The sequence below is a fragment of the Ursus americanus genome, chromosome 36 (assembly GCF_024610735.1).
Source record: "Ursus americanus isolate L20-20 chromosome 36, mUrsAme1.1.p, whole genome shotgun sequence".
NCBI lineage: Eukaryota > Metazoa > Chordata > Mammalia > Carnivora > Ursidae > Ursus > Ursus americanus.
The window spans coordinates 27,664,242-27,685,764 of NC_142162.1; the positions used below are offsets into that span (position 1 = coordinate 27,664,242).

General features: G+C 45.0%; 1 protein-coding gene across 2 annotated transcripts in view; it reads right to left on the minus strand.

Annotated features, from left to right (window-relative positions):
• The window catches only part of SPG11 (SPG11 vesicle trafficking associated, spatacsin), a 79,987-nt gene that overhangs the window by 840 nt on the left and 57,624 nt on the right, over positions 1-21,523 (minus strand). For both annotated transcript variants that reach the window (XM_045772336.2, XM_045772327.2), the window contains exons 28-39: positions 16,450-16,615; positions 14,454-14,668; positions 13,036-13,786; positions 7,065-7,204; positions 5,969-6,167; positions 5,413-5,550; positions 4,352-4,485; positions 3,572-3,679; positions 1,958-2,126; positions 1,443-1,531; positions 1,104-1,259; positions 235-386 (exon numbers count right to left, since the gene is read on the minus strand). In XM_045772336.2, coding sequence (XP_045628292.2) covers positions 235-386; positions 1,104-1,259; positions 1,443-1,531; positions 1,958-2,126; positions 3,572-3,679; positions 4,352-4,485; positions 5,413-5,550; positions 5,969-6,167; positions 7,065-7,204; positions 13,036-13,786; positions 14,454-14,668; positions 16,450-16,615 — 2,417 coding nt within the window. The remainder of the gene's footprint in view (positions 1-234; positions 387-1,103; positions 1,260-1,442; positions 1,532-1,957; positions 2,127-3,571; positions 3,680-4,351; positions 4,486-5,412; positions 5,551-5,968; positions 6,168-7,064; positions 7,205-13,035; positions 13,787-14,453; positions 14,669-16,449; positions 16,616-21,523) is intronic.

The following is a 21,523-nucleotide window of genomic DNA, read 5'->3' on the forward strand; positions in this document are numbered from 1 at the left end:
TAGGGTTTTTTCAGGCAGGCTGAGTAGCTGTCCTCCCATTTTAAATACAAAACACTGTGAGGACACTGTTCTCATTCATCTGTTTGCATAAATTTGTTAAAAGATCTCCTGCTTCTGGGGATTCTTGACATCTGTTTGCCATCTCAAGCAGACAGGTAGCTACAGGCATGTTGTATTTAGCCATAGAATTCTTACCCATGCCTTATCTCAAAGCAGAAGCATTTTAATACTTACTTTTTGGAAATCTCTTCAAATATACTAGATCTTAATAACCTTTGCTGCTTAAATTCTTCCAGGTAATTAAAGTCTCCTTTAAGAATCACTTGTTGGTAGAGGATTTCCGCCCAATCAGGAACAAAGTCATAGGCCTCTGCCACAATAGAAGCCTTAAAAGGATAGAGGGGAAGATACCATTAGGCACCGTTTCGTGTAAAATTGAAGCAAGCTGTTCTAGAAGACGACTTGATACTGTACGTTCACAACGAGTGTGAGCATCACCAATTATGTTGAAAGGCTGTATCTATATATTAGGGTTGGGGAAAAGTTTGGTGTTAGTTTGACATTCCTCTGCCCTTAAACCCCAAACGTCTTGCAGTGTTTTTAATCTTCACAATGCGTTAATAAAACCTGCTGAAATACAAAATTTTCCCACTAACTCAACTGTGTAAGGAATAGGGAAAGGGCTGATTCCCTGGTTACCATTTCTCGTTCAAGGGCTAAAAGCCAGCCTCCCCAGCCCTGACTCCCTCTGCTAACCCGGGTGCGCCATCCTAGAAACACTGGGGCTAGGAGATGCTCGCTCCACCAGCAGGTCTCCAGACCTCAGCTGTCTAAGGGGCAAGGTTGTGTCTCTGCTGGCCTCACAGCACGAGGCAAGGAGACTGCACCTGCCTCACCATTCTCCAACCTCTGTCCAAACAATATGCTACTAAATACTGCCACGGAAAGGCAGTTTGGTTTATCAGACAGCTAATGTTAAAAGCTTAGAATTGTCCTGATTCTGTCACTAGCCTTGACACCTCAAGCAAGTCACTCAACCTATGGGCCCCTTGAGAGGGACAGCAGGAGAGAAGATGCTGGCTAGATTTTCCTTCCTGGATTACCTGGTAGAACCGAGGTAGAGCGATGAGACAGTCCATGAGCCGGTGGCGGCCCAGGTTGATGATCATCGTGTTCTGGCCCGTGTTCAGAAAGTGAATCTGCAGTGTTATCAACTTGGTGAGCCGGTGACAGTGCAGGGCCTGTCTCACACACGAGTCCTGAGGGACAAGGGAGAGGAGGCACAGGGAGACTATTGCCATCTTCCCTGTGAACCTGCCAGCAACTGAACGCCTCCCTCTTGCCCCCCAGTTGGCCCCTTCACTTGGAAGAGCCCAGGGACAAGATCAAATCCTGCTGACACTAAGCCCTATGGCCAGGCTGAAACAAGGCTCTGCTGTTACCTTGGCATAACTCTCCGCCGCATCCAGCATGAGAGTCAGGGCTTTCAGCAGCAGCTGCTTCAGATGGTGCCCGTCCTTGAGACTGTCCTCTGTAGGAGAGAAAAGGAAACCTGTTGGATGTGTTTTCCAAGGCTGCTCCCATCCCACTCAGTGATGGTGGGCTGGACTAGAAACATCCCTGCTCACACAGGGAGGCAGGTACGTCTCACTCGGTTAAAGGCTACTGGGCCTAAAGGGTGCACACACTGGTAGGCCACCTCTAGTTCTCAGAAACATCAAGGCAGGCTTGCACGGCCTCGGCATACACACGGCTTCCCGACGGATGACACCCCAGGCGCACGGACTGCAAACGGGGCAGATGCCTCCCACATCGCCTTCCAGCTCCCGTCTGCTCAGCTAGGGCCCCACGGAGTGGCTGTGGATACTGGCCTCTTGGGCTCTTGCCTTTCTTGGCCCTAAGAACCTTTGCTGGCTGGCAGCCCCGGTCCGGGGGCGCCGCTGGGACTTGTGCTCACCCCAGGGCTGAGACTCGATCAGTTTCAGCTGGATGCAGGCAGCTGCCTCATGGTTCTCCCCGATCTCCCGACACATGCTGAAGCACAGAGCAATCATGTTGTGCTTCTCGCTGTCCCCGGGGCGGCAGCGTTTGATGTAGTCCAGGAGGGCCGTCTTCAGGGTGCCGCTCTGCCCAAGAAAAAAAGGCAGTACCGAGGTCAACCAGTGACTGCAAGGCACGCGTGACAGGCTGAGTCCCTTGGTTCTGAAAGTTCCTTAGAAACTTGCCCAAAAAAGATAACCAAAAATGAATACAGAAGTTGATGCTACCCTGAGTATAAGAAAAAAGGCACATCCTCTCTGCTTGGTGGGAATGTGAAAGGTAAAACCAGTCAGAAGGGAGAACCTAAAAGATGTGCACAAGTGCGTTACTCCAGCAATCCCACGTCCAGGACTCGATCCCTTAAGAAGCAAGCAGAAGTGCTGAGATGCATGAAACAAAGATATTTAATAGCAAACAAAAAGAATCCAGATGTCCAAAACAAGGGCTAAGAGAATACCATGTAGCCGTTAAAACCAGTGTTGATTTGGAAGATATTCATGACATGCTTATTAAGTGAGAAAAGCTGGCTCTTTCATATCTACATATGTGATAAAAGTTTTGCTAAAACTATGTAAATATGTATGTATGTACGTGGGTACCTGTGCAGAGAAAGGGCCTATACCAAACTGTTAGCAGTGGCTGTCTCCAGACAGTCGACAACAGAGGGCTTTTTTCTGTGGCGTGCTGTTTTCCAAGTGTCTTTATGCTGAATATGCATTACTTTTGTAATCAGAAAAGTTATTAAAAGAATATTTACGTGCAGAAACAAAAATGCCTCAAAAACAATCTTAAGAACCCTCTGGGGTATCCTGAGGGTGTACCTAGGTCCAGAACTTGCTCGTCTCCTGACAGTGGGACTGGCTGGTCCTGAAACTAGCCCAGCACCGGGGAGAGTTTTTCTGCTTTGTCCTTTTAGTCCTGCTGGGCTGAGCCCAAGTTCCCAGAAGCCAAAAATGCCTTCGTTTTTAAATCTTCAGAGGTACAAGAGGCTGAAGCAATGAATCAGGCAAATGAATGACTCAGAAACAGAGGCTCTGTAAGTGACTGCCTGGTGTCACATAGCATGCTGAGGACAGACAGCCAACCTGAAAGCCGGGCAAGTCCGGCCTTTGCCTTCAAGCCTCCTTCGGGTCATCACCGTATATCACTCCACAGCCTTCCAGGCCCAGGCCGCGGCATTCACTTCCTAAGGCTTTCTCGTGGTCCCCTGAAACCTCTCCACTTCTGAGCTGCTGAGTTCACTTCCACCGAGCTCACAGAAGGGGTTCCTGCCCTGCCAGAGCCGGCATTCAGACCGGTGACACAGGCCGAGGTGCAAGTGCACGAACTCATTTTGTTCGTTATTTAACATCTGTTGGCATCACCGCCACCTGGTCTGAAGCTAACCTTAAGCTACGCGTTCTAGGGGGTTCTTTAATTCCCTCCCTCCATATCCGAGGGCTCCCCCCGATGAGGATTATTCCTGAGAGTCTGAGACTCCTAAATGTCAATAGTATATGCCATCCTGGAGCTCGAGATGCCATACACCTACCGGATCCAGCTTCTTCCTCATCAGCACTTCAAAGTAGTGCTTCTTATGCAGCAAGTCAAATATGTAGGTCATCTCGTTGTACCTTCCGATGCCGGTCAGGAGGCGCACCTGGAAAGGGCAAGGGCCGCCCGCGTCAGCGTCAGCTGGAGTTCCCTGAGCCAGCCCACCACCACCCTTCTGTCTGGTGGCTTCCAGATGCCAAGCTCCAGGGGGCAGAAGGGCTAATGCCAGGCTGCCATTCTCCCCCATGGACCCCCGCCCTCCCATGGACCCAACAGGGGGCATCATCCGGAGGATTCAGAAAGGCTGGTCACTGGGACCCCGGGGCTGTGGCCTCCTCTGCTGGGTGTAAACGTGACTAAGTGCCGACGTGCCATCGTGGGCAGGCGCTCTTCCTCTTCCCACCGCTCCTCATTCCACTGCCCAGTGGCTTGCTCAGCCACCAGGGGCAAGTCGTCAGCTCATTTCAATTTAGAGATAACACTGAACCTTGTTTGGGGGGAAATACAGCTGACTTAGCCCTCCAGAAAAACCAACTGCCCTGGCAAGGAGGTGGGCCAGCCCTGGAGCAAGGAAGGGGTCCTCCTGAGGTCTGCTCCTTTGGAGCAGTCTCTGATTTCGACAGCAGTCATAAGCTGGAGCAGAGGGCTGAGCTGTAGGGAGTGGTATCCAGATGGGCAAATTCCCGAAGACCTCCTCGGCTCTGAACTGGCTGCCAGCCTATCTGTTCTCTCCAAACTTTCCTCAGAATGGAGAGTAGGGGATCAGGGGGTTACATACCATCAGCCCGTACTCCTCACTGGGGGCCAAGTGTTTGTCCGTGAGCAGTCGGGCAGCTTGCAGGACTCGGATGATGCCCTCCATGTGGCATGTCAGCGTGAAGCAGTGATGGGCCAGGATCAGCAGCTCCGTGGCTGGGTAGGTGAGGCAGTGGTAAGACAGGACTGTGAACCCGGGCAGGAGGGTGAAGAGGCCTATACAAGCCAGCCTGTCTGCAGAAGGCTCCCCACCAGTCCTCTGAGATCCTTGACCTCAACGGCCTTGGAGTAGAATTTGGCAATATACATATAAAACTTTGAAAATGGGTATACTCTTGAGTCAGGAATTTATCTTAGGGAAATAATCATGGATGAGCATATAAACTTGCCTGTAAGGATGTCTGTCACAGTGTTTGAAACAGCAGAAAACGAAGCCATCTAAAGGTCTCAAATTAGGGTATAAAAATTTTTAATTCTGTGAGAAATACTGTGCACCCAGTAAGAACGATATAGAAGAAAACTGCCATGGAAAGATGTTAATGACAGCATGTTTGTAACGTAATTATAAACAGTATACACAGGATAATGCCATTTTGGAAAAACAGAAGACTACAGACTTACACAGAAGAAGATGAGAGGGACGCATACTACTGAATGCCTAAAATGAACTAGGTATTGTGGGAAGCCAGAGGCTTTGAAGTCACACCGTCTGGGTTCCAGTAACACCTCCGCCACATAACGGCTCCAAGTTAATCAACTTCTCTGAGCTTCAGTTTCCTTCTAAAATGGGGACAGTGATCTCCACTTTGCGGGGTAATGGAAGAGGAAGAGGAAGCTACCTGACAAATGTTACCAGGTTGGCTTCTTGCACGATTTTACAGGTGGGGCTGCTTTTCCATATATGTTTTCTACATTTTCTTGAACGAACTGATGGCTCTCTACCAAGAACTTATAAACCATGCTGGAGGGGTAGGGATCCAGGGCAGGAACAAGGATCCAAACACAGTTTGGGAAAGGCTAAGGCCAGGAGAGTTCTTGGAGACCTTGGGCCCAAAACACGTAAGAAAATGGCCAAGAACTTACTGCAAGACAGTTCCCCGTGGGGAACGGAGGAAATCTTGTCCAACAACTTCATGCCTACCAACGTGCGGTCTTGACACAGAGTAGTCAACTGAAGAAATGTCTGGCTTTCCTCTGCTGGGGTGAACATCTGCTTCTGTCCTGTATGTAGAGAAAGATGGGAGAAGGGTGAGGCTTTACCCTTGTGAGCTGAGAGCAAGGTCAGAGTCCCCGGGGAGGAGGCCCACTTTGCCCAGGCCCGGGCACTGGAAGGGGGTGCCAAAGGAGCCCCCGGGGCAGCTCTCAGCTCTGCTAAGCTCACATTCCTTGGCCTAATGGTCATCTCACTGGTCAGCAGGAATTCACCAGCTCAGAGAAAGGCATGGCTACTCTAAGCATAATCGTAGAATAAATGAAACGCAGTAACAACATAAATGCCACGTGTTCTCCCGGCAAGTGCAACCTGGCAACGCCACAGGGCAGCATGCCGGATGCAACAGGAGCATGACACCCCAATCCTTACTGCTGGGAACTTGAGAATGTGGTCTGAGAGGCTGGGGACCCCTGCAGGGTACGGCACCTGTTCCCTCTGATGGGGTCAGCAGCTCCCGGGTCACCTCTTCAGCCACAAGTTCAGCCACCGTGTCTGGCTCGAGGCCCTGGGTGCTGATGAAAGCCTGGGCGCGCTTGCATCGATCGGGCTGCTGAGAGGCCAAGATTGCCCGGAGCATGGCCTCACCATCCTGAGCAGCCACGTCTGTGTAGGAACAGCCCAACTCCTGGGAGGAAGGTGAAGTTGGTCAAAGCTCCTGGGAGGAGCCAGGAAAAAGCTAGGGAAAGGCAGTCCTTTCTGAAAGCCCATGTGCACGGACTCCACTGTTCGCTGAGCTGAAAGATCCCTCACCCCGAGCAGGAACCTTAGAAACAGAAAGCACCTCTTTCTAGTCCTTTCTTTCACTTCACCAATGAGCTGAATCCAAGCAAGAGAAAGGTTTGTCTTCAGAAGCCATCAGGTGACTTACATCTTGTTGAACACTGAGCTTTTTAAATGTTATGAAATGTAAGAAAGTTGAATAAAAACGCGAGAGCCCCTCCTCTCCTGTTGCCATGGCAGTAGCAAACCCTCCATCTCCAGAGAAGCCCTTCCAAAGGGCTTTAGTGCTCGGCATGATTTCTCCTGTGCTCCTCTGCTTCCTAGAGTCTATTATTTTTGCCCCTCAATCAGCACAAAGTCACAAATGATTCCTGGCTGCTCTGGTTTCTGTCTTTACAGTCATCACATTCCATTTTATTTTATTTTACAACTTACTTTGGGCTCTGCCCCATGGAAATCCCCCAACAATCCTGAAGCTAACTAAGATATTAGGGCCAGAAGGGACCTTCAGGGTTATGTCATGTACAGAGAACCAGGAACCCAGAGGTGTGAAAGTCCTGCCCTCGCTTCTGGTTGGCTGGGCCACAGCCAGGACTCAAAAGGCCCGGCACTTGGCCTGGCACCCTCCCCAGTATTCCTAGGGATGCATTTACAGGGGCCACCGTCCTGGTGAGTGATCTGCTCCCACATCATGATTATCATGTGAAGGGCCAACCTGGCAGTATCCAAAATCTACCTCCAACTTCCTGCTTCCCGCGCCCTGCCCCAGCTTCCCCTGGGAGCCTCACCCTTGGGCACATACCTTGGCAAGTTCATACAGACACAGGACCTGTCGGCAGTAGTTCTTCCCATGAAGGCATCTGCTCGTCAGAGTTTCCAGATTAGTCACCACTTCATCACTGGGGGGCAGCATCACAAATGACTGACTATCCAAACTTGAAGCTGGAAACAGACACAGGTCTGAGGGGGACTTTAAGCTGGCAAGTAAAGGCCTCTCCCCAGCCCCCTATGACACTACCTTTCTGCTCACGGCTTCCTCCATTGCACCCCCATGACTCCCCCTGGGTCTGGGACCACTTCTGACTGGGCCCACAGCCCACTTAAACTTATTTCATTGCCATCTTCCAGGAAATCCCAGCCTAGGATACTTCAAAGGCCTCACAAACACTCTAGGTCATCAACCAAAGATGTCTGCTGAACTCTTCCACGCGCCCTCCCCCTTTCCTTTCACATCACATAAGTCGCCAGGTCTAGCTGACTGTGTCTCCAAAACATGTCCCCGGTCACGGCCTTCGTGACAGTGTTCATGACCCTACATCGGAGAGGCTCCCGCCGCCGGCCTCCCCTCTCCCCCACACCAATCTCCCACAGACTCAGGAGAATCTTTCCGAAATGCAAATCACAAAAACCAAGGCTCGTCTGGAGAGAGGCCTGAAAGGCATGGTAAAAAAAAATTAAAATCCATTCCTGATTTTAAAAATGAAACGAAAAAGCTCTTATCTGTAAATAGAAGAAGATGGTCTTAATTTGAGAAAGGGTTTCTACCAGGAAAAAAAAAGTAGAAAAGAGTATTTAGATCACACTGTTCCTAATAAGAGAAACAAAATTGAAGAATTTATGTATCAATAAAATACTGTTACAGAATAAGATTTTAATTTAAGTACAATTATAATTTAAGTGTGTATCAATACAGCATTAAATAGTCCATCTGTACAGAATACTCTGCAGCCATTAAAAAGAATGAGGTCAATATATGTGTACTGACAGGAAAAAATGTAGAACAATGATGTAACTTTATTTTTGTAAAAACTAAACGGGGTGCCTGTGCGCACGTACGTGTGTAAACGCACACAGAGAGAACAGTGCGCACCAAGCGAGGAAAAGACGTCATTCTGGGCAGCTTGGTGGGGGTGGTGTCGACTGGTAAGTGACTTTCACTTCGAACTTGACGCACTTCTGGACTGTGATCTGTTACACTAAGCACGTAATACTTTTGCATTTAAGATATTACACATTGAAAAATATGCTTTAAAGACAAAAACGTAAGTAGCAACTCAGACCATGTAATTCCCTGCTTCAAATCCTTCCCTGGGGTTCTAGTTCTAGGGCAGGCAAGCAGCTCACTCTACCCCGTCTCACCCACAGAACTCGTGTAAAACCCGGCGCACGGCGGGCGGCACTGAACGACACAAGTCACCATCTTGTCCCCACTGGTAACCTCTAGCCTGACTGCAACGCTGCCTGAAGCCGTAAACGAAGCACGAAGACCGACAGAGCGAGCACGCACGCCCGGAGAAGCCCGTTCCGGGCGCAAGGAGCGGGAACGGGAGCTCCTACGCAGCCCGGGGCTGTGCTGGCAGGGGCACAGCAGCCGCTGGTAAGATCCCACACTCACAGCAGAAGCTTATTTTTAGATTCGAGGCGTTCTGGTCCCAAGACCATGCAGTGAACCCTTGTTTCCTTTTGCGTTATCCTGCGGTCTGCTGGCCCGGGACGCAGGCGTGGTCAGGGATGTGCTGACAGAATGGGGGAGCTACAACTCCAGCTTTGGGCCAGAAGATTGAAAGAAAAGCCTCAAGGAGCCAGAAAATACTTGGGAGAGAGATTCAGAAAGCCACACAATAAAGTTGTTTATAAACTCGAGGGCTCACTCCCGGGCTTTGCATATACAGATCGGCTCCTAGTCAGTGTAGCAAGACCCTGAGAACTGGGTTCACAGACTATTTACTACCCAGGCTGCAGACTGACCACAGCCTGTTGCATACACACACCACGGATCCCAACGGCACCACAATAGGATTTGAAAACCGAACTGAAAATAGAACCACAGCCTACAGAAAGTGGGTTGGAACTTAGAGCCCAAACCTAACCAGGTCAACTGCCTGCTAAAAAAATTTTAAAAATTAAAAAAATCAGCATTCCTCATAAGATTTAAACAAGACCCAGGGTCTCGTAACATACTATTCAAAATATCCAGGATGCAACTCAAAATTCCTCAGCATACAAAATTGCAGGAAAATCTCAATTCATAGGAGAAAAGACAACAAACAGATGATACCTAGTACTAAAATGACATAAATGCTGAAATTACCTGATAGTTTAAAGTAGCTATTATACAAATTGTTACAATGAACAATTATAAATGTTCCTGAAACACACTGAAAAACAAAGTCTCAAAGAAACAGAAGGCATAAAGAAGAATAAAATGGAAATTTTGGAAGTGAAAAATAACTGAAAACACAGAAATAAACTCAATAGCAGCATGCAAATACCAGAGGAAAGAGTCAGTGAAATTGAAGGTGGACAAGCAGAAATTATCCAATCTGAAAAAAAAAAAAAAATCCAATCTGAACAACAAAGAGAAAAAAGGTTGGGGAAAAAAAAAAAGGCATAAAGTCTAAAGGACTTGTGAGACAGTAACAGAAGTTCTATGATTTGTGTCACTGGAGTCCCAGAAGGAGAGGACTACGAGTATGGTGCTAAAAAAGTATTTGAAAACATAGTGTCTGACAACTACTTAAATTTGGTTAAATACATACACCTAAACGTTCAGAAATGTTCAGTGAACCCCAAACAGGATAAACCTAAAGAAATACATGCCTGTCATGTATAATCAGACTGCTGAAGACTAAAGATAGAAAAAAAATCTTGAAAGCAGCCGGAGAAAAATACATTATCAACAGGGGAATGATGATTCAAATAGCTGCAGAGTGTTCACCAGACACCACGGAGATCAAAAGGGAGTTGTACATCGTTTTTTAAGCAGTGAAAGAAAACAATGTATATTCAGCAAAAATCACCCTCCACGAATGAAGGTGAAATAGACATTCTCAGATGAAGAAAAACGATGAAGAAAAACTAAAAGAATGTGTCTCTAGTAGACAACTCTAACAGAACCACTAAAGGAAGTCCTTCAAGGGAAAAGAATCTAGAAGGAAACTTGGAACATCACGAATGAAGGGAGAGCAAAAAAACTGCAAATATCTGAGCAAATATAATTATTCTCCTCCCTCTTGAGTTTTTTAAAATATGGTTTTTGGTTGAATGTAAAAATTCTAGCAGTGTTTGATGGGGTGTTCAATGTTATACAGATGTAATATAATAAGACAAGCAGGGATGCCGGGGTGGCCCAGTTGGCTAAGTGGCGGACTCTTAGTTTCAGCTCAGGTCATGATCTCAGAGCGGTGCGATCGAGCCCTCCGTCAGGCTCCCCCCTGCTCGGCTCAGAGTCTGCTTGAGATTCTCTCCCTCTTCCTCTGCCCCCAGCCCCCACAGCCTGCGCATGTGCTCGCTCTCTCTCTCTCTCAAAAAAAAAAAAAAAAAGAAAAGTAGGACATAAAGGAAAAGAAGTGACCTTATAGGTGTTAAGGTTTCTACATTCCAGTTGAGGTAGTAAAATATTGATTTTAAGTAGGCTGTAAAAAGTTATGAATGTTTAATGTAATCCATAAAGCAACCAATGAAAAAACTATGCAAAGATATATAGTCAAAATCAGAATAAATTAAAATGGAAGACTAAAAAATGTTCATATATCCCAAAAGGCAGGAAAAAATGTTTCCTTAAAAACCACAAACTACCAAATCTCTTCAAAGATGAAAAAGATAAACTGATTAGTTGTGTAACTAAGAAATAAATCCAATTTGTAAAGTCTTACAAAACATAAATCTCCAGGCTCAGATGGTTCTACTACTAATTCTACTGCACATCTGAAGAGGAAATAACACGAATTCCATTACAATGTCTTCCACAGGGAAAAAGAAGAGGAAAGAGTGCTTTCCAACTCATGAAACCAGCATTACACAGACACATAAAGCAGACAAAGACAGTACAAAGAAAGTACAGGTCAATATTCCTCAGGAACATAAATGTAAACATTTTCAAAGTAGAGCACTGATTATAGTAATGTATCTAAAAGAATAATGAGGGGCGCCTGGGTGGCTCAGTCGTTAAGTATCTGCCTTCAGCTCAGGGCATGATCCCGGCGTTATAGGATCGAGCCCCACATCAGGCTCCTCCGCTATGAGCCTGATTCTTCCTCTCCCACTCCCCCTGCTTGTGTTCCCTCTCTCGCTGGCTGTCTCTCTCTGTCAAATAAATAAATAAAATCTTTATAAATAAATAAATAAATAAATAAATAAATAAATAAATAAATAAATAAATAAAAGAATAATGCACTATGACCAAGTGGGATTTATCTTGGGAAGGCAAAGCTGGTTTAATATTTTAAAAATCAATTAATATAATCTACCTAATGTAATCAATTAATGGTCTAAAGAGAAAAACCCACATGGCCATATCACTGGACGCAGGAAAAAAATGACAAAATTCAACACCGATTCATGATAAAAAAAAAAAAACTCTCACAAACTGGGACTAGAAGGGAACTTCCTTAACATGACAAAACCTATCTCCAAAAAACCTAGAGCAAATATTATACTTAACTATGAAAGACTGAATGCTTTCAAAGGCAGTCTCTTCAACAAATGGTGCTGGGAGAACAGGACAGCTACATGCATAAGAGTGAAACTGGACCGTTTCTTACAGCACACACACAGATAAATTCACAATTGATTAAGGACCTAAATGTAAGACCTGAAACCATTTCCTAGAGGAAAACATAGGCAGGAATCTCTCTGACATCAGCTGTAGAAACATTTTTCTACATATGTCTCCTCAGGCAAGGGAGAAAAAGCAAAATTAAACTATTGAGACTACACCAAAATTAGAAGCTTTTACGCAGCAAATGAAACGAACAAAAGACAGCCTACTGAATGGGAGAGGGTATTTGGAAATACATATCTGATAAGGGGTTAATCTCCAAAATATATAAAGAACTTCTATAACTCAACACCAAAAAACCACAAATAATCCAACTAAAAAATATAAGACACTAATAGACATTTTTCCAAAGACATGCAGATGGCCAACAGACATGAAAAGATGCTCAACATCACTGATCATCAGGGAAATGCAAATCAAAATGACAATGAGATATCACTTTACACCTGTCAGAGTGGCTAAAATCAAAACCACAAGAAAATAATATGTGTTGGTGAGGAAAAGGAACCCTTGTGCACTCCTGGTGGGAATGCAAGCTGGTGTGGCCACTGTGGAAGACAGTATGGAGGTTCCTCAAAAAAATAAAAACAGATTGCCCCTATGATCCAGTAATCCCACTACTGGGTATTTACCCAAAGAATACAAAAACACCAATTCAAGAAGATATATGCACTCCTCCGTTTACTGCAGCATTATTTACAATAATCAGGATATGGAAGCAACCCGAGGGACCATTTGTAGGTGAATGGATAAGGAAGATGTGGTGTGTGGGCATATCCACACAACGCCGTAACAGGCACTCAGATTGGAAAGAAAGACACAAACCCATCTCTATGCACAGACAATATTGTCTGTAGAAAACCCAGAGGAATCTATAAGAAAACCCCTAGGATAAGCAAGTTTAACAAGGTCACAGGATGAAAGATTAACACAAAAATCAGCATATTTTTATATACTATCAATACACAATTGAAAAGATGATTATTGGTACAGAATAAATTTCAATGAACTGGCTACAAGTCACATAGATTCCCTCTAACTTCGAAATACAGCTAGTTAGACTTAAGTTCCTATTTTATTGACTGGTTCATTACCTAGTTTATGGACTACCCTTGACTGTATAGCTAGGATGCCAAAAGGGAACATTTCTTTCCAGGAGAGAGTGCCAACAGCTCTGTTCAGGACTCAGGGCAGTTTGATCTCCTTCACTTACCGCTCTGCACTTTCCTGAGTGGAATGCCAGGTTCTTCTTCCTCAAGCCGCTCAGCACCTTGCAGGAGAGCATGGATCTCTGGGTGCAGCTCATCCACACTAGCTTCCCCTGAGGCCAGTGCTCGGCAGTGCAAAACCAAGGCGACATCTTGGTTATAGAAACGAAAATACCGACATACCCTACTTGCTTCGTGCACACAGCCGTCATCCAATAGGCGCCCAATCAGAAAGTTCAGCGACTCCTGCTCCTTCCCATCCAGTCTGTCCTCACAAGTCTCTCTGGATGGAAGGCCATTAAGTTCTAAGTATTTGGATGTGTTCAGAGCAGCCAACATGGAGAGTGAAAACTTACTGGCTACACTATCAAAGGAAAGTTCCCCACTAGTCGAGACGTGTGGAGAAAACCCGGGCTCTGTTTCCTCCTGCTTTTCTCTGAGGGTGTGCTGGGCGATGCGGCAGAGCCAGATCTGCTTCTCCAGCTCCTCCAGTTCGTCCACAGGCCCCAGGTCCTCCTGAGCAAGCCAGTGCGCCGCCAGTGCGAGCAGCAGCTGGCGCTCCCCGACGCCGCTCCGGCCCCCCTCGGCTGGGGGCTCTGGCACCTCCCCGGCCTGAGCTGAGAAAAAGGAAGAAGCTGCTCTGCTTGAAATGGCATTTTTCTTAAAATTCTCATGACATTTTTTCCAGAAGTCAATTCTTGCTTGTTTCAGGGACCACTGGTCAATGTGTTTTAAGGTCTGCATTTCCTGTGTTACCTGTGAAATTTAACAGAACACTTTTTAGCCTTTCCTGGATAAAGAAGTATCATAAATGCTCATGTTCCCTAAGTATGCCGTACTTGTTAAAGCCAAATCAGGTCAGAGAACATGAGACGTGGCTACAGATGATCCTGGATATTTCATCTGGACAGTTAAACTATGAAAGTCGATTCTACATTTATCTAATTGAAGGGGGTTCAAGACGAAGCCATCCTATATTTAATTCTATTCCAAGCACAAGAGTTGTAGCGTAGCCTGTACGCTAACCTTGGTTTCAAGCACACATTCGACACTAATGGGCATCCTAGGGCTCATCCATCTCTGGAAGTAATGTATGTATCAAAAGTAAAAAAGCCTTGGGGCGCCTGGGTGGCACAGCGGTTGAGCATCTGCCTTCGGCTCAGGGCGTGATCCCGGCGTTATGGGATCAAGCCCCACATCAGGCTCCTCCGCTGTGAGCCTGCTTTTTCCTCTCCCACTCCCCCTGCTTGTGTTCTCTCTCTCGCTGGCTGTCTCTGTCTCTGTCAAATAAATAAATAAAATCTTTTAAAAAAAAAAAAAAGTAAAAAAGCCTCTTCTCCTATAAATCACATAGCTCATTCGGTTCTGTTTAACGCTAGTTCAAAAAGCTAAGATTTCAAATAACTTAAAAGACTAATGATACCTCTTCAATAACCAAGCTGTCAGCGGGTAGTTCTGCTAATTCTGCTACTCTTCTGGCCAAAGCAAACTGTCCCGCTGTCTCCAGTTTTTCCAAAATAGATTTACATTCATGCTGAAAATTTTCAAGGCTGAAGCTGGTAATAATTGCATGATTAATGGCTATGGACGTGTCCTTTAAAATTTGGCTAAGGACACAGAGCTTCTTCACATCTGGACCTGTGCCAAAGAGAAGAGGGTATAAAACATTTAATCAGTAACATGCTGCCATCAGAGGGTAAGTATGTATGTTTAACACAATAATGTGATTAAAGAAAACACAAAAACCTATTTTTCTACTCCAGCTGGCTAGCAGATGAAACCATAAGCCATCTCCTACATAGGAAGAACTTTCAAGATTTGCAGAGGGCCTCAATCTACACAGCTGGCTTTATGCACAGGGCAGAGGTCGGTGGCCTGCCATGTAGTTAGTACCAACTCAGTCAACCTTGGGAAGATCTAGCCATTCATTCAGGCCAATCCCAACGCTTTCTGGATTTTTCTCCAACCTTGAACAAATTTGTTTTTATGATTGTTCACTTGCTCATTCAGTGCAGACACCATGTGGATTAAGACACAGAACTGGGAGGACAGCTCCAAGCGCGGTTGGCCAATATCCAGATCTCTTAACGGAGCATGTCATATTCAGAATGGAGCATCACTTGCTCCTTTGGACAACTACTTAAACCAGGGACCCAGCTGAGCTCTTGTTGTTGTTCCTTTTTTTTTTTTTTTTTAAGATTTATTAATTTGAGAGAGAGAGAGAGCATGGAGCAAGGCTGAGGGGCAGAAAGAGTCTAGGGCAGACTCTGCGCTGAGCACAGAGCCCGATATGGGGCTCAATGCCATAATCCTGAGATCATGCCCTGAGCCGAAACCAAGGAGGGGCATGAAAAACATTCTGTAGGAGCCTATTCCCAATGGCACCTGCTGGGCTGTGGTCTGATTTAGGTAGTTCTGGGGACTACCAGTAGGGGGATGCTGGGTTTCTTCGTTGACAGCATATAAAACCTAGGTTTTTAGAAAAACAATTTCTCTTCTCTAGGCACATGTGTGTTATACACACACAGAACATAAAATTATGTTATAAAAGCAGCATAACGGTTAACAATATAGACAATCCTTGTAATTTTTCAAGGATACAGTAACTGTGGCAAGAAAACAGGAAGTTCATTTCTGAAAAAAATTAAAATTACTACAGATCAATGAAAACACCTGTATGTTAAAAGGACATACTATTTGGTCTACAGAGTAATGGACAAGTCCCCTCTTACAGACACTGCATTTTGGAAACACCCCTCTTTGTTTCCTATCTTCAGCCCTGACAGCCTGCACCACAGGCACTGGGCCAGCATTCAGGCACTGTTCTGTGCTGATATGAGCTCTCCAGGGGAGTATCTGTGAGTAACCCTAGTAGTGAAAACGTCAGAATCTAGTATAAAACAACAGCATAATCATGCAACAAAAACTTGAAATTATCAAGTAGAAAAGAAGGTAAGGCAATAACTGGTTTCACCCGATCAGCAACAACCTTAGAGACTGCCAGTGTCTGGAGGAATCTGCAAAAAATAAGCATCATTTGTCTCTGAAACCTTCAAAATGGATTGGTCATTCCTGAAATAGAGTCTGTGACCCTGAGCAATGGCGACATAGTAAGGCTACTTGTCAGAAAAAAGAATGACAGTGACAGGGTGGAGACTAGCCAGGGGGAAACGCAGTTGACATTCCGCAGAAGGAGCAGACAGGCGTTATTACTTAGGTTATACCCTGTCGTGCCATGTTTTGAATGCTTTAAGCAAGACTGAAGTTTCCTGCAACCTCTTCTTCATACCTCATTAGGGACTGTAAATGTAATGTTACATATCATATGCATCTTTATTTCCTGAATGCCCTTCTAAAATATTTTCAAGATTAAGGAAGCTAATTTCTTAACAACAACTTAACTGCAAGGACTGTCTTACCATCAGAGAAGAGATCTTCTATTCCAACGAAGAGCTGTAAAAGCTTCCCCAGTTCATACTGGGTCCCACACTGCCGCAGCATAAGCTTCAGAAGAAAACACACCTGCTCCTTCAGCCACGGGGCAGGGATGGTAGCAGTGTGGACCCTCGTGGCTGCTGTTTCAACCTAGGGAAATAAGAGGGGGTCAGGAAAGCCGGTTTCACAGCAACAGCAAATCAAAACCTCCAAATTTGGGAAGAGCTAAGAAAGCCAAGGTACCATCAAGAGTCATCTCCTATTACCAAGGGGAAGGCTTATTCAGGTCCTTTCCAAATGACAGGAATTGGAAGCACGCCTCAGAGGAGTGGCAAAAATAAGCCCTCCTTGGTAGCTCTGCGGTTCACCTCTCTTTGAGACATCCCACTGTAGAGAGCTGTGTGTGTCACAGCCAAGGATGGACAAGAGACCTTGAGACTGAATGCTAGCTATGGAGCGAACGGATGCAAATACCCACAAATTAGTGACTGCCCAGCTAATGACCCTGTGAGGTGCTGTGACATTAAGCTGACATGTTTCACTTAACAGCTTTAGAGAGGGATGTAGGCCTGCTCTGGAATCCAGAAGATCTGAAATTCATATATCAAGACGTCTTAGAAAGATTTAACATTGCCCAACGTACTCTACCCATTTGGTTGTAGTTTCGACTATAATTAGGAGAGGATCTCGATTAAGAAGCCTGGATTTATGTCACTACAATCAAATGCTAGCAATATTAATAGGAAGATGACCCCTAGTAGCAGACTGCATTAGCTTGAATTAGAGCATGAGTTCTTAGTCTTTGTTTACTTGTTTATCTACTCCTGCTGCTGTAAGAAGAGGGTCTACAGCAGGCAGGTGATGGAGCTGGTGGAAGGAAAAACATACATGGAAGTAAAGGGAGGAGGCAAGGATGGAAGAGGCGCACTGTCCCTCCACAGGGACAAGCTGAGGCAGGGGCAGTCAGGCAGGAGTAAGAAGACACCTGGGAGGATCTAAGTATACGATGAAAAACTATAAAACTCCTAAGAGACAATGTAAGAGAAAACTCAGATGACCTTGGATACGGTGAAACCTTTCTAGATAAAACACCAAAGACATAATCCATGAAAAAAATGATCAGATTGATTTCATTAAAATTAAAAACTTCTGCTCTACAAAACAAAATCTCAAGAGAATGAGAAGACTAGCAGCAGACTGAGAGAAAATATTTGCAAAAGACACATCTGATAATGGACTGTTATCCAGAATACACGAAGAACTCTTTAAATGGCAAACAAACAAACAAAAAAAACCCCGCAACACTATTAAAAACTAGGCTGGGGGTGCCTGGCTCAGCTCAGTAAGTACAGCATGCAAGTCCTGATCTTGGGGTTGTGAGTTTGAGCCCCATGCTGGGCATAGAGTTCACTTAGAAAAAAAAAAAGGCTGAAGACCTTAACAGATACCTCACCAAAGAAGATACACAGATGGCAAATAAACGTGTAAAAAGATGCTCCCCATCATATGCAAATTAAAACAATGCCATATTGCAACGACCTATTAGAATGGCCAGAATTTGGAACACTGACAACCCCAGAGGCCGGCACGGATGTGGATCTGAGGAACTATCATACGCTGCTGGTGGGAATACAAATGATACAGCTGCCTTGGAAGAAAGTCTGATGGTTTCTTATAAACCTAAGCATACTTTTACCATTTGATCCAGCAGCTGTGCTCCTTGCTATTTACCCAAAGGAGTTAGAAATTTATATCCACACAAAAACCTACACACAGATGTTTAGAGAAGCTGTATTTTTTTTTTTTAAGATTTTATTTATTTATTTGACAGAGAGAGACAGTGAGAGAAGGAACACAAGCAAGGGGAGTGTGAGAGGGAGAAGCAGGCTTCCCGCCGAGCAGGGAGCCCGATGTGGGGCTCAATCCCAGGGCCTGATCATGACCTGAGCCGAAGGCAGACACTTAACGGCTGAGCCACCCAGGCGCCCCACCCCCCCTTTTTTTTAAAGATTTTATTTATTTATTTATTTGAGAGAGAGAGAGGGAAGGGAAGTACACAAGCAGGGAGAGTGGGAGAGGGAGAAGCAGGCTCCCCGCTGAGCAGGGAGCGGATGCGGGACTTGATCCCGGGACCCGGGGATCACGACCTGAGCCAAAGGCAGATGCTTACCCCAACTGAGCCACCCAGACACCCCTAGAGCAGCTGTATTTTTAAGTGCCAAAACTCGGAAGAAAACACTAAAAAGAAACAAGCTATTAAGCCAGAAAAAGACACGGAGGAAACTTAAATACATATTGCTAAGTGAAAGAAGCCAGTCTAAAAAGTCTATGTTTCATATAATTCCGACTATACCACATTCGGGAAAAGGCAATACTATGGAGACAGTAAAAAGATCAGTAGTTGCCTGGGGTTGGGGGGGGGATAAACAGAGAATAGAAGATTTTTTAGGGCAGTGAGACTACTTTGTAGGACACAAGAACAATGCAGGTATGCTATTATACATTTCTCCAAATGTATACCCAAAGAACGTACACCAAGAGTAAACCCAAAGGTAAACAATGGATTTGGGGTGATTATGATGTGTCACTAGAGCTTCATCCTTGATAACAAATGGACTATTCTGGTGAGTGATACTGATAACGGGGAGGCTCTAAATGTGTGGGGGCAGGGGATATATGGGAAATCTCTGAACCTTCCTCTTAATTTTGTGATTAACTAAAACTGCTCTAAAAAATAAATTTCTTTAAAAAAGGTGGGGCTGGGGGGGATGTTGGTACAGAGTGGAAAGTACCAGGATCTGTATCCTCACCTAGACAAATGCACTGGCAAGATCCATTCAGTGCAATTATTCTGGAACTCTAGAGGCCGTTGAAAGCTTGCAAGCTCCAGAGGAAGACCTAATGGAAGGTAAATTGCTGGTAATCGTGGTCAATTTCTGTCCTTAGCAGTTGCGGCTACCCACTCCCCACCCCTGGCCACATGAGGCAGCTGTGCACGTACACGTTCCTGGAGCAGCCTGGACACAGCTTGTAGGAGCTGCAGGGACAAAAAAGGAACCTATCCTTCAAATAACAAAAATTGGTGCTCTGATCACTGGTTGTTGTTTCTGACCACAGAGATACAGGCATGGAGGTGTGCAGCCATTGTTGTTTCACCTCACCCACCGTTGCCAGCCCCTCCCCCTCCAACTGAACAGACTTCCAGGAGATTTAAAGGGTTGGCACCACGTTGCCTGGGTGGCCCAGTTGGTTAAGTGCCTGCCTTTGGCTCAGGTCTTGATCCCAGGATCCTGGGATTGAGCCCCACATCGGGCTCCCTGCTCAGCGGGGAGTCTGCTTCTCCCTCTGGCTTGTGTTCTCTTGCTTTCTCTCTCAACTAAATAAATAAAATCTTTAAAAAATAAAAAAATATAAAGGACTGGCACCCTTTTCCTCCCCACTTCCTTCATTTTTGTGCTTTTTTCCTTTTTGGGAGCCAAACATTAAAGATTAGGACAATTAAAAACTGCATATATGAGGAAAATTAGAAATTGACTGTGTATATGCAGGGAAAGGCTCAGAAAAGACCTGAGAAGACCTTAGGTTTGTTTACACTTCATGCCGATCCTTGGCACAGAAACGAATTTTGACCATCCAAAACCCCAAAATAATAAAGAAAACAATAATAAAACTAGCAAACCCTGGGGCAGTGGGAGAATCTGATTTCCATGGTTATCACATCATTAGATCCAAATGTCCAGAGTTCAATAGAGAATCACAAGGTATACAAAGAAACAGGAAAATAGGGCCCATTCAAAGAGAAAACAAAATGACAGAAACTGTTCCTAAAATAGACCTAACGGCAGGTACACTAGACACAGGTTTTAAAACAACTGTTTTAACCAAAGTGGATATACAGAAAGTTGAAAACAATGTGTGAACAAAATGGAAAAATCAACAAAGAAAGAGAAAACCTAAAAAGAAACAAACAAACAAAAAATCTGGAGCTGAAAAGTAAAATAACAAAACGGAGATAGAATTAAAATAACGAATTTACTAGAGAGATTGAAAGGCAGATGCAAGCAAGCAGAATAAAGAATGAGCAAATTTAAAGGCAGGACAATGGAAATTACTAAGTTTGAGGAAGAGAAAGAAGATTGAAGAAATGCAAACAGAGCCCTAAGAGACCTCTGGGACATTATCGAGTAGACCAACGGAAGTACCATGTGAGTCCCAGAAGAAGAGGGAAAGGAGTAGAGAGACTGCTTGAAGAAATAATGGCTGAATACTTCCCAAACTTGATGAAAGACATGAATATAAACAAAACATAAACATCCCAGAAGTTCAACAAACTCTAAGCAAGAAGAACTGAAAGGGACCCACAATGAGACACGCTGTAATCAAACTTTCTTAAGACAAAGAACAAAAAAAGAAATTTGGAAGCAACAGGAGAGAAGTGACAGATCACATACAAGGGACCCTCAAGAAGATTATCTGCAGAGCTCTCATCAGAAACTTTGGAGGCCAGAAGACAGTGGGCTGATATATTTAAAGTGCTCAGAGAAAAATACCGTCACTAAGAATCCTATATTCAGCAAAACTATCCTTCAAAAGTGAGGGGGAAATTAAGACATTCCCAGGGAAACAAAGCTGAGGGGGTCTTTGACCACTAGACTGGCTTTGCCAAGAGGTCCTGTAAGGTAAAATGAACGGACACTAGACAGTACCTCAAAGTCATTTACGTTTATACGTAAATACGTGTATTTACGTATAAATATGTGGGCAATAAACGTAAATATGCGGGCAATTATAAAAGCCAGTATTACTGTAGCAATGGGTTTCTGTTTTCTTTCTTTTTTTTTTTTTTTTAAAGATTTTATTTATTTATTCGACAGAGATAGAGACAGCCAGTGAGAGAGGGAACACAAGCAGGGGGAGTGGGAGAGGAAGAAGCAGGCTCATAGCAGAGGAGCCTGATGTGGGGCTCGATCCCACAACGCCAGGATCACGCCCTGAGCCGAAGGCAGACGCTTAACCGCTGTGCCACCCAGGCGCCCAGGGTTTCTGTTTTCTATATGA